Source organism: Nannospalax galili, unplaced genomic scaffold (assembly GCF_000622305.1).
Source record: "Nannospalax galili isolate Female #2095 unplaced genomic scaffold, S.galili_v1.0 scaffold33, whole genome shotgun sequence".
NCBI lineage: Eukaryota > Metazoa > Chordata > Mammalia > Rodentia > Spalacidae > Nannospalax > Nannospalax galili.
In genome coordinates this window covers 3,084,268-3,096,715 of record NW_008335436.1, presented here as the reverse complement: position 1 = coordinate 3,096,715, position 12,448 = coordinate 3,084,268, and the positions used below count along the sequence as shown (strand labels likewise).

The following is a 12,448-nucleotide window of genomic DNA, read 5'->3' as shown; positions in this document are numbered from 1 at the left end:
ATATATATATATATGCAAAGGAGAGCTTCAGGAAGGGAATAACACACTGCCAACTGATTCATCACCAGCAAGACGACTACAATTGGAGAGTGGGTTAATGAAAGTAATTTTCAATGAGATTTTTTAATATTAGATAAAACAGTTATCACTTCGTGAGTGCGAAAGCCTGTACCAAAACCCCATATGCCACTAATAGTAATGTGAGGTAAGTTTAAGATAAGCCATCTGACAACTTTCACATTATTAAAATTAGATCATTTACCTTCCAGGTGGTTTCTAGACTAGGTTCTAGTTTCTCCAAAAAATTAAACAAGACTGAGAACCTCTAGCAAAACTAATCAAAAGTCACAGAGAAAGAAAACTGAAATGGATAAATTTAGACCTGAAAGAAGGGTTATTACAGTAGATTCCAATGAGATAGCAGCAATGAATAGGGAATACTTTGAAAACTTGTATTTTAAGCAAAGCTGGAAAATATGGAAGAAATAAATAATTTCCTAAACACATTTGACCTTGCAAAACTAAAGAAGATATAAACGACTTAAATTCTGAAAAATCAGTGAAATAGAAGCAGTAATAAAATGTGTCCACATAAAGGAAAGACCAGGATCAAACAGGTACAACGATGAGCTCCAAAAACTGAAACAAGGAGCTAATCCTAATACCCTTCAAATTGTTCTACAAATTGTGAAAGGGGAAAAAAAAAAACCCTACCAAGCTCATTGTACAAAGCCAGTAGTAGTATCTGGATACTAAACTGATAAGGATAGAACAATTAAAGAAGATTTACAGACTAATTTATCTGATGAACATAGACAAAAAATTCTAAATAAAATTCTTGCAAACAAAACCAAGTCCCCAATAAGAAGATCACACATTGTCGTGGTCAAGTAAGTTCAACATATGTAGATCATTACATGTAATATGACACAAAAATAGACTTACAGAAAACACACGATTATCACAATAGACAAAGTTCAATATCCATTCATGATAAAAAGCACCAAAGAAATTAAGAAATAGAAGAAACATATCTCAACACAATAAAGGTTTTATATAACAAACCTATATCTAAAATATTACCAAATGAGAAAAAAGAATTTCCTGTAAAGTTAGACAAAGGTGTTCCCACTCCTACTCCTTACTATTCTTTTTCAGCACCTTCCTTAATGCTTTTGCTAAACCAGTAATACAAGAGAAAAAAAGGAAGTAAACAAACAGGAGAGGAGGAATCCCCGTTTGTAGATGGCATGATTTTATACTTATAACTCTAAAGACTCAACCAGAAAATTCTGATAAACACTTTCAGCAAGGTAGTAGGATAGAAAATCCACATTCAAAAATAAGTAGCTATTTTTATACAGATAATAAAATTTCCCAGAAAAAAAGCAAAAAAATTGCATTCATGTATCTTCAAAAACTAAAGATTTTTAAATGTAGAAATAAGCCTAATCAATAAGGTAAATGTATACTAACTTTAGGATTCTGAAGAAAGAAATTAAAGAATACAAGTTGGAAAGACCACCCATGCTTACAGATTGGCAGAATTAATGTTTCAAAAATGGTTATTTTACAAAAAGTAACATACAGATTCAATATTATCTTCAACAAAAATTCACTTTCACTGTTCACAATGCTAAAAAAATTATAAAATTCAAATGGAAGGGAAAAATACCCCAAATAGTCAAAGAACTCTTCAGCAAAAGAGCAATGTCACAAAATGTCACAATTTTGACCTCAATTTAAATTATATTTCCATAGTATCAATAACTGCATGGTACTGACACAAAAACAGATTTGTCCTTCAGCGGAATAGCATGTAGGACTCAGAACTAATCACATACAGCTACAGCAATCTTCTTTTTTGATAAAGCTGTCACATAAATACATTGGGGGGTGGCCTCTTCAACAAATGGTGTTGGCCATCAAGATATGCACCTGTAGAAGAATAGAACTGAATTCATAACTCCCACCCTATACAAGAGACAATTCAAGAGGGCTGGAGAGATATCTCAGCAGTTAAGAGCAATGGATGTTCTTGCAGAGGACCTGGGTTCAGTTCCCAGCACTCACATGCCTGCTAATAACCATCTGACTCTCCATTTCTAGGGGATCTTCTGTCTTCTTCTGACCTCTGTGGGCTTTGCATGACATGGGTGCAATTACATACAGGCAGGCAATATATTCATACACATAAAAATATAAATAATAAATAAAATATTTAAAAGATTCCATTCAAAATGGATAGAAGATCTTAATGAGAGATAAATATTTGAAACTGCTAGAGGAAAATCTAAATAAAACATTTCAAGGTATAGGTATAGGCAAAGATGTTCTGAAATGGATTCAAGTAGCACAGGAAATAACCCCAAGAATTTAAAAATGAGATTACAAGGAATTAAACAGCTTCTTCACATCAAAGTGATTAATCACTTGATGAATAGTCTACAGAATGAGGAAAATGTCTGTGCCAACCATACATCACACACTGAGTTAATAGCTAGACTGTGTAAGAGATGCAGGAATGAAAACAAATCACACACAAAAAAATCAATCAATAAATGGTCCACTGAACTTAATAGTTCATTAGTTTTCAAAAAAAGAAATACAAATGGCCTAAATATTTGAAAAAGTTCAGCAGCTTAGCCACAAGGAAAAAGCAAATCTAGACTGCTTTTAGCTTCTATCTCACCCCAGTCATCATGGCCATGTTCAAGAAAACATGACAACGAACATTGAGGCCATGGGAAAGAGGAACCCTCACACACTTCTGATGAGAATGTTAACGAGGGTAGCCACTGTGTCATTCACTGGGGATGGTTTTCAAAAACCTAAAGTTAGAAATAACATACAACCAAGCTGTACCACTCTTGAGTATGTACTGGAAGAACAAGGTCAACATGCCACACAACACTTGAACATTCATCTTTATTGCTTCAATATTTGAAATAACTGAAATATGGAACCAGCCTAGATATCCATCAAGAGGCAAGTGGATAAAAAAAGGTCATACTTGTATACAACAAATTTTATTTATTCGTAAAGAAAAATCAATCATTCCACTTACCAGGAAATGGATGGAATTGGGGGTTCTGAAATTAACCAGACAAACACCAAATTTTCTTTCATATGTATAAGCAATCTAGATCTAAACATATTTTTGCATGTTTGATGTGTGTGTGTTTATGTTTATGTCATGAAAACAGGCAAAGACTGCTAGGGGAAGGAAGGGATTGAAAGAGAGGACAAAGGCTGGTGGGGTAGGCTAGTAGGGGAAGGTAATGATTGAGAATAAAATATAATGACATATATGCAAGAACATCGCCTAATAAAAAGCAATTACTTTGTATAGTAACTTAAATAATTAAAAAGTAAGTATATAATTTTTCTTTTCTATCTCTTTTTTTTTGGTCTTTTTGAGACAGGGTCTCCCTAAAACCCCAGCTGTCCTAGAACTCACTATGTAGACCAGGCTGGCTTTGAAATCACAGAGATCTGCCTGCCTCTGCCTCTCATGTGCTGGGATTAAACGCATGCGCCACCACGCCTGGCAATTTTTCATTTTGTAATTATTATTATTATTTGAAACATCATTTTCCTTGGTATCTGAGGAAGCTTTAAAATCTGCTACATACTCTAGAAGCAGATCAAATAGATCACAGAGAAAGTGAAGTTTCACTGCTTAAAGAAACAAACTCAATTCTTATGTTAGCCAGACTTTATTCACTGTTTTTATTGAGCTTTTTAAATTTCATACATTTTCCACTCAAATCCAGACCCCCTCCCCCATCCATACCCTCTATGCCCCCACTGATCACTATGCATTCTGCCACTCTGCCATACATGCTGAGTCCTATTCATTCAGGTGTTTGTACCCAAATGTCCTTCAGTGTAAATGCATCCACTGGAGCCAGATCAGCCCATCCAGTGGTTGTATGTAAGTCACACGCTCCGTCACCCAGCAGCAACCAGTATCAAATAGATCTTAATCTAGTGCTGACCCATGACCTATTTCTCACCTCCCCTTTGGACCCTTGTTTAGTTGAGCTGACATGGGTCCTGTACTCAACAGCACCGCTGCCACAGGCTCACATAAGCAAGCCTCCAGTGGCCTGAAATCCTCCACCTCCCTGTGTTCATGAACCAGCCCTGGTTCTTATAATCTTTCCACCTCCTCTTCCACAATGGTCCCTGAGCCATGGGTGGCTGAGGTTCTTTATAGGAGTCATATCCTACACTCTACAGTCTTAGTCTCCAAAACTTGGCCAGCTGCGGCCTTCTGTGCGCATCGCACTCTGATATACACAGAAGCCTCACTGGTGAGAGTTGAGGGGTGCATTAGCCCTCTCTCTATCCCTTATTCCTCTATGCCATGAGCTTTAGTTGTAGAGATTCATCTGCAGATGTGTCACCTACTACTGGGCATCTCCCAGGCATATGTTCTCTGTGCCTGACCAGATGTGCAACTCTGCAGTAGCCTCCATCTGTTGCAAAAAAGAAGCTTCTTTGATGAGTGCTGTATGCTGCACGGCATGCTTGTCACTCTAAGGGAGGTCTCTTCTATCTGGAAATGCATTCCCTGCCAGTCTTTCACTATAGGAAAAGGAAACACACACACACACACACAAACACAACTGTGCTATCTATATATACTAAACACAGTAGAGTATATTACCATTTACCATTTCTCATCCAATTAACAGAGCCAACAAAAAAGTTGAATTTTATGTACCATCTGCTCTTAAGCAGAGGGAGCCAAGAAAAGACTGCATGGCCAGAACGTGCATATTACACACACACATCTGAAGGGGTAAAGTGCACACTATCAAGGCTGAGCTGATGTTCCACTTTACTCTGGAGCCTTTAGTGTGGTGACTAGACTGACTGAATCTAGACTCAGACTTGGGCACAAGTCAGTTACTCACATGAGGTCAGGACCTAGTTAGTATTCTTTCATGTCTAAAATTCTCCACAGACACTGAATAGAATTACACAAAGGATAAGTGTTTCCTTACATATTTGAATTGAAAAGTGAGTAAAGATTTTTCAGAATAAGGCACAACCCAAAGCCATTAAATTGAAATCTTATGTTCTTCAAGATACATGAATAAAAATGACCTTGTTTACGTAGTTGGACAAAGTAAACTGGGAGATGACTCAAAGTCACTAGGCAGGGCACGCTTGAGAAAGAATCTGAGGTCTGAGCTTGCTTTCTGTGTAACAAGGTATTGCTACCTATTAATAAAGGTCACAGAATAAGCACAAAGAGAGATATTGTTTAACTCCCTTTAGATGTGGATGAGTGTCTGGATGTCAGTGTGGACTGTGACCAACTGTGCATCAATTCTGTGGGGACGTATTACTGTGCCTGTGAAGAAGGCTTTGGAATCGCACGTGACAGAAGAACCTGCCTCTGTAAGTTGCTGAAGTACATGCCTCCCTCTCTCCCTCCCTCCTTCTCTCTCTCCCTTTTTTCTTTCTTTCTTTCCTTCCTTCCTTCCTTCCTTCCTCTCTCCCTCCCTCCCTTCCTTCTTTCCTTCCTTCCTCCTTCCCTCCCTCCCTCTCTCCCTCCCTCCCTCTCTACCTCCCTCCGTCCCTTTTTTCTTTCCTTCTTTCCTTCCTTCCCTCCCTCCCTCCCTCCCTCCTTCCTTCCTTCCTTCCCTTCTTCCTTCCTTTGTTCCTATATGCATCTCTCTCTTCCTCCATCCATCATTCTCCTCTGCTTGCCAATTTCTTCTCCCTTCCTCCCTCCTCCCTCCCTTCCTTCCTTTCTATTTTTCTGTCTTTCTTTTCTTTCCCCTTGGTTCTGTTTGCTGTCATTCAACCCCATGCTAGGAGCACTGGCTGCCCTACAGCAGACCTCTGAAATGAACAGCTCACACTCTTTGGCCATCAGTCACTTCTACTTGACTGTCTAGTTCAACTCTCACCTCTCTTTCAACAATGATTCCTTTTTTCCTTCCTTTTCCTTTCTGGTCTTAGCTTTAGATGGTGAGCAGTTAGAGGAAGAAGAAGAGGAACTTGAAGTTGTGAGGTTTCCAGGCCTTCTAGTGGAGAACCCACCTCAGCTGCTTCCTTATTTTGTCCCCTCTCTGATGGCCTCTTATGAAGATGAAGAAGAGGAAGGGGAGGGAGACTTCCAAGGACTGACTGCCTTGCACAAAGTTGGTGAGTGAAAGAACACATCTCCTTCCTCTCATCTCTTCTTACTCTAGATTGCCCGAGCCTATTCTCCTGGGGGCAGTTTGATGATCAGCAGTTAATGCCATCGAATGTCACAGATTGAGAGAAGAGTAAAGCAAACCCCTTCACTTCTTCAGAGCTTCCTTAAAAAATGTATTTTTCTTTTTTTTTACAAGAAGAAGACAATATATAGATACTTGTGGAAATGAGAGTGCAGGGTCAAGTTATTTTGGTGGCTCAGCAGGTGAAGGAACCTCCATCAACCCTGATAAATTGAATTTAATCCTGAGTACCTACATGGTGGAAAAACAGAAATAACTCCCCTAGAGAGTTGTCCACTGACTGACCTCCAAATGACCCATAGCAGGGGCATACACACACATATGCACAATCAATCAACCATTCAGTTAACCAACTGGTTCATTAAAATAAGTAAAGATAGCATCAATACACTTATGTGCATTAACCATAATTTTATAATTATGGTTAATTATAAAATTATTGTTTCTTCACTGAAGTAGAAATATCCAAATTTTCCTTAATTAAATTTCTGTTGCTTTAGCTATTCAAAATCAGAATAGAAGTAGTTTAGGGCAACACATTCCAAATTCGTTCTGCCAGATTTTAGAAAGAAGAAAAATCGAGACAAATTTTTCTGTCTTTCCTTCATTCATTTGCCAGTTCATCATATTCGAATATTATTATTGGAAAAAGTATAACTAGTCTCATTTTGTGACACACATCTCTGTTATTGTCCCTTTCTGTGACCTTTGTGGGGAAAGGTACTCAAGTACCCAAGGATTCCAGTATTCTTTGGGAAATAAGAGCGTCATCTTATTTTCAGTTGGGCATATAGCTAAAAGTCAGATAAAACAGGAACCCCTGTCAGTCTGCTCAGATGGCACCTTTGGCACAAACTGCAGCCCGAGCTGTGTGAACTGCATGAAAGGAGGCAGATGCCACAACAGAAAGAGGGGGTGCTCCTGCAGCAGGCTGGGCTGGCCTTCTTTGCAAAGAATGTGACACCTGGCAAATGGTAGAGTTCAACAAACTCCTGGGGGTGAGTTCTTAACATAGACACCCTGAAATGTGTTGAAATTCACTCAGTGTGGGTGAGAGGGGTGAGAGAGCAATGTATTTGGCCAACATAAAGAACGCCTGTAAACACTGAGGTTTGTAAACTAAACACACAACTGAAAGAGGAGAGTGTGTATTCTCAGGAGAATGTAGTGAGTAGAAACTTGTTTACCCAGAAAACACAAAAGTTAATACAGGTTCCAAATATTTCAGTCCTGGAAAAATTCCTGTACTTCAATAAATCATCAAGACCTGGAAACTATTGCTAACGAAGAAAAATGAGAATGCTTTATGTTACAAAGTACAATTACATGAAATTGCTTAACTGCTGCTTACTTTTGTTGATTTTCTTTTCTTTTGCTTCTAAAAAATTACATTAATACAGCCAATGGTAGTGATTTCATCTTTATACAAACATCTCAAGAGAAAATATCAAAGATTTAAATGTATGTTACCATCCCCCCCAAAAATCTATTCGTGTTTTAAATGAAGGCAGCTTTCAGGAGTTTGATACGTCTATGTGATAAAATAAGTTGACTTTGTTTTTCCTTTTTAACTTTTTCATGTACATCTTAAAAATATGTGTTGTCATGATTACCTGTAAGATGTTATGAGCAGATTTTCCTCTTAACTGTGTGGGGGAAAACAGAACATGTTTCTTCTACTGTGTGGTATAAGTGCAGAACCTGAGTCCTGACATAGTAACACCAGGATGGTTCCTTCAGGTCTTCAGGCTCCTCTTCCAGCATCCCTGATCATGCTTCTCTGCTGTCCTCGAAATCATTTTAAGGGTCTCTCTTCCTATAAGTAAGGTGTGCACTTACTCGGTCACTGAGCACCTTCTAAAATCAGGCTCCCATAAATCCCTACTAGTTTTGTCTTAATCACGATCTTTGCCTGATGAGAATTTCTGGAGAGTTAAACCTTGCTACTCCATGCTCTGCAAGTTTCAGCTTGGCTTTTGTTAAACTAACAACTCTGCAGATCTGTTGCTGCTGATGGTTTGAGTGCTGCAGTCTATTGCAAGTACTGGTTTTTCCACTGGAAGTGAAGTCACTCTTTCCTTTGTATTGCCATTCCTTCTGAAACTGTGAACTCTCTGATCAGCTCCAGTTCATTCTTATTCATTGTAAGTTACTCACGTTGGTGGTGCCAACTACATGTAGAAAGAAACAATACATCTTGGAGAAGAGCCCCAACTAGACTGTTCTTAAGCTCACACATTCATTAGTATAAAATTGGAATGAAATTATTATGTGATTATCAAGATGCAAAACAATTTCTTTAATCACGCAAGTTGCATTGATAAATATGCGTGTTCTGAGCACTTAATCCCTGACATGATGGCATGAGAAATAAAAGTCCAGAATCTCTCCCTAAAGCATAGAGGAAAACATCTCCTATACAAGCTTCATACTGAGAGATTACAGTGAACCACTGAATCAAATACACAAGGTACCCCTGTCTTCGGACTTGAAAAACATTGAGGATGTGCTGAGTTCTCAAAAGGAGCTCTTAGGAAGAGACTGTTTCCGAAAGCAAAGGCTTGTTCTCTTTGGTAGTTTCCATATGATTTGCTCCTACTTTTTACAAGAAAGAAAACAGAGCAAGCCAAATCCATCTACTACTCACAGAATAAAAACGGGTTCAAATAACTCCAGTAAAAAGGAGAGGGGAGATGTTCTATAAATTACATATTTTAAGGTGATCAACCACTAGTGAAATTAAAAATAAAATTTTGCATGAATTTGGAAAGGGTGGCTCCCATCTAAGTAGATGGTCTACCCCAGCGTCTTTATTGATTTTGTATTAAAGTATCTGTTTTGACTTCTTGGGAATTTGTTCAAGTAACTGTGAGAAAAATTTTTTTAAATAATCATATAGTATCTAATTTTAATAGAAGACATGTTAGAACCCAGTTTCATTTGAGGAAATTCCATATTGAAATTGTGTGGTTATCTAGTGGAAAGGGGAGAGTGGAGTGAAGGTCATGGTGAACGCCTGTTGGACAAGAAGGCTTGTGACAACCCTCGAATCCTCCAGGTCCTTTTGAGATCTGGTCCAGTTAATATTTGTTCCTTGTAGGTCTATGCTCTATTTTATGCTAATGAAATACCTTGGAAATCCTTGTATCATACTGGATTTTACTTGGTGGAATGGGGTTTTATAACCCCGTGGATCTATTGGTCTACTATATAGATGAAATGCTGTAATCCAGGCACTGTGGAAGCCATTCAGAATTCTTTATCAATCTGACTGCCTCTGCCTCCCCAACGCTGGGACTAAAGATATATGCCACCATACCCAGCTCTTTATCTTTATTTTTAAAAACCGTGTTTCCAGAGGCTGGAAAAACACATATGCAGTAACAATGGAGGCCTCAGCCATTGTTCATTCCTGGTCTCTTTCTTTTTTCTCATCTTTGCTTTTATTTGCCCTTTTATTATGTCAGTAGCTTGAAGATAAAGAGACAGGATAAAGATGTAGCTCAGTTGGTAGAGTGCTTACCTAGCATGCTCCAGGCTCTGGGTTTGAGGACCAGCACTGCATACACCAGGCATGGTGGAATATGCCCATAAGAGGTGGAAGAAAGAGGAACAAATGTCCAAAGTCATTCTGAGTCCAAAGTCAATATTGAGTTCAAGAGACTCTGTATCAAAGAAAAAGGAAAGAAAGGAGGGAGGAAGGGAGGGAGGGAGGGAGAGATGGAGGGAGGGAGGGAGGAAGAGAAGAATGGAAGGAGAGATGGAGGGAGAGATGGAGGGAGGGAAGGAAGGAAGGAGGGAGGGAAGGAGGGAAGGAGGGAAGGAGAGAGGGAGGGAGGAAGGGAGTGACACTTGGAAGCAATAAATATAAACGAATGAATTGTGAAACAGTGGCCAATGGTACTATCCGGGAATTGGAGACATATATCTTTTTCCCCCTCTGGTGCCTGTGAGAGCCAATCGCCATAACAGAGACCAGCAAATAACAGCAATAAAAACTAAATCTGTGCACAAGATTGGGAAGGGAGGGATGGAGGGAGGGAGGGAGGGAGGGAGGGAGAGACTGAAGGAGGGAGGAAGGGAGGGAAGGAGAGACAGAGGGAGGGAGTGAGGGGAAGGGAGAACAAAACACATCAATAAAGATACTGAGAAAATAAAAGATACATAAGAAGCTAAATTTCATAGAACAGTAGTGATCAAGGATGTGCATATAAGAAATGCTATAAATGTAGTTTTAGGACAAATATGTTATGATAAAATACCAATTAATTAAAATGGCTACTGAAATTATCTCAGGTTATATTTACTTAAAAGAAAGTGGCAATTTTTTCAGTGTACTTTTCTGAAGACTAAATGCTTCTAAATGAGCCAACAATCCAGAGAAAAATGTTGTTTGCTTAATTCCATCAATCTTTGACAATGCAAAATACCTTGGGAGCCCCAAGAGAACTCTAGCCATATTCACAGTTGATTTCAAAATAACATGACATTTTTTTTCCTGCGTTTTTTTTTTCACATTTTTCAGAGTAAAACATGCAGTTTATTTCTCATTAAGGTTGGTTAGAATTGAACAGCAAGGATGTCGGGGTAGTGTTGAAACTGTCAGGATTAGAGTTTAAGGAATGAGGCCAATTTTGCATTTGAACCTTGTTAGCAGTTCCTTAAGCCATCATTATTGCCATCATTATTTTAACGAGCTGTACCATTGGTAATTCCCACAGGGATGATTAAATCATACAAAGTACAACTATGCCTGAGTTTTATCCTGGTTCTGCAAACTACTTGGATTTTAATTACTGGGTATCCATCCTAATGGAAAGCCTCTCCTTCCCCTACATTTGTAACAGAAAAGGAATGTTTGGCCACCTGTTCATCTCTTCTGTTTTCTTTGCAGCTTGTTCCCCAACCAATGGGAAGGAGTGCAGAGGCTTCTGCACCTGTCAGAATGGAGGCACCTGTGATCCTCAGACTGGGCAATGCCAGTGCCCCCCAGGAGTTCATGGGAAAACTTGTGAAGACGGTAGGATTTTCCAATATCAGACGATCCATTTCTAATTTGGGGCCAGAGTTTCTAGTGAAAAAGAACTAAGTGGAAGTTACATCTTTGTTCTTCAAGCTTTTTCTGAAGAACAAAAACTTACATCTATTCACACAAGAAAAATACTGCTTGGCAGAAAACAATTTTGTTTTCTTCAGAAAAACAGTTGAGTTTGTGGATACAGCCGTGGAGGTAAGACCTGGGGAGAGGTTACCTGTGCTGTATAGCAAAAGGACGATGAGTGAGGCTCTGAGAGGAAACAGGAAGGGAGGTGAAATCAGAGACTAGGAGGGGATAAGGAGGGAAAAGAAAGAGAAACAATGGAGGCGATTCTCATGAACTCCAGTGAACACTGTTTATGGAGTTTTCATGGAAACCAGTGGAGATGTAATGTTTCCTACAGAGGCTGACACACTATATAAACCAAAAATGGTTCTATAGGCCCAATCACTGAAGGCTCTTCCCCAGAGATGGCCAGAAGTCATGGGAAATTTATTAGACTGTCCCATTTTGTGGAACTGGAAATGAGAAAAGCAAATCTACTTCACTTTCTGAGGTATGGGGAGGCAGCAACGTTATTTATTTAAAAATATATACTAAGAACTGTAAAGATGTCTTCCAGGAATGACGGTACCATGCAGAAAAGAAACAGGATTCTGAAACCGTGGAAATTGTCTTGTTAAAGATAGAGGTGGATTACAAATACTGATTGGGATTGCAAATTAAATACTAACGCATGGTTAGAATTGAAACTGTGAAGGCAATTCAGACTCTGACAGGGAGAAACTTAAGGGGAAGTAATATAAGGAGAAGCCTGCAGGATAGGTGAGGTAGACTGAGGAAGAGCATGCAGAGCAAGGTGAGAAGCTGTGTGATGTAAAGGACCTCAGAGAAAACAGAGAAAAGATGGTCAGGGAGCCAGTTGTGCAACATGAGTCGACCACTGTAGGGGTTCAAAGGGTACAGTTTGGAGCTTCTGATCTATAGCATCTGCAAGTCACAGTAGGATTTTAAGCAAAGAATGTACAATCGTGAATGCAGTTTCTAAAAGAATATAATATCTCCAGCCTCAGGCTAACTAGATGAGAAGCATCTTTCCTGGATGTTTGTATGTGTGCAAGTGTTGGGATTAAAGGCACTACCATGTCCATCTATAATTTTTCAA

General features: G+C 39.0%; 1 protein-coding gene across 1 annotated transcript in view; it reads left to right on the top strand.

Moving 5' to 3' along the window:
• Positions 1-12,448, top strand: part of LOC103731729 (EGF-like and EMI domain-containing protein 1) — a 616,338-nt gene that overhangs the window by 597,790 nt on the left and 6,100 nt on the right. Inside the window, 4 exon segments of the mRNA XM_029562083.1 lie at positions 5,983-6,168; positions 7,073-7,169; positions 7,171-7,202; positions 11,140-11,265. Of these exon segments, the coding sequence (XP_029417943.1) occupies positions 5,983-6,168; positions 7,073-7,169; positions 7,171-7,202; positions 11,140-11,265 (441 nt within the window).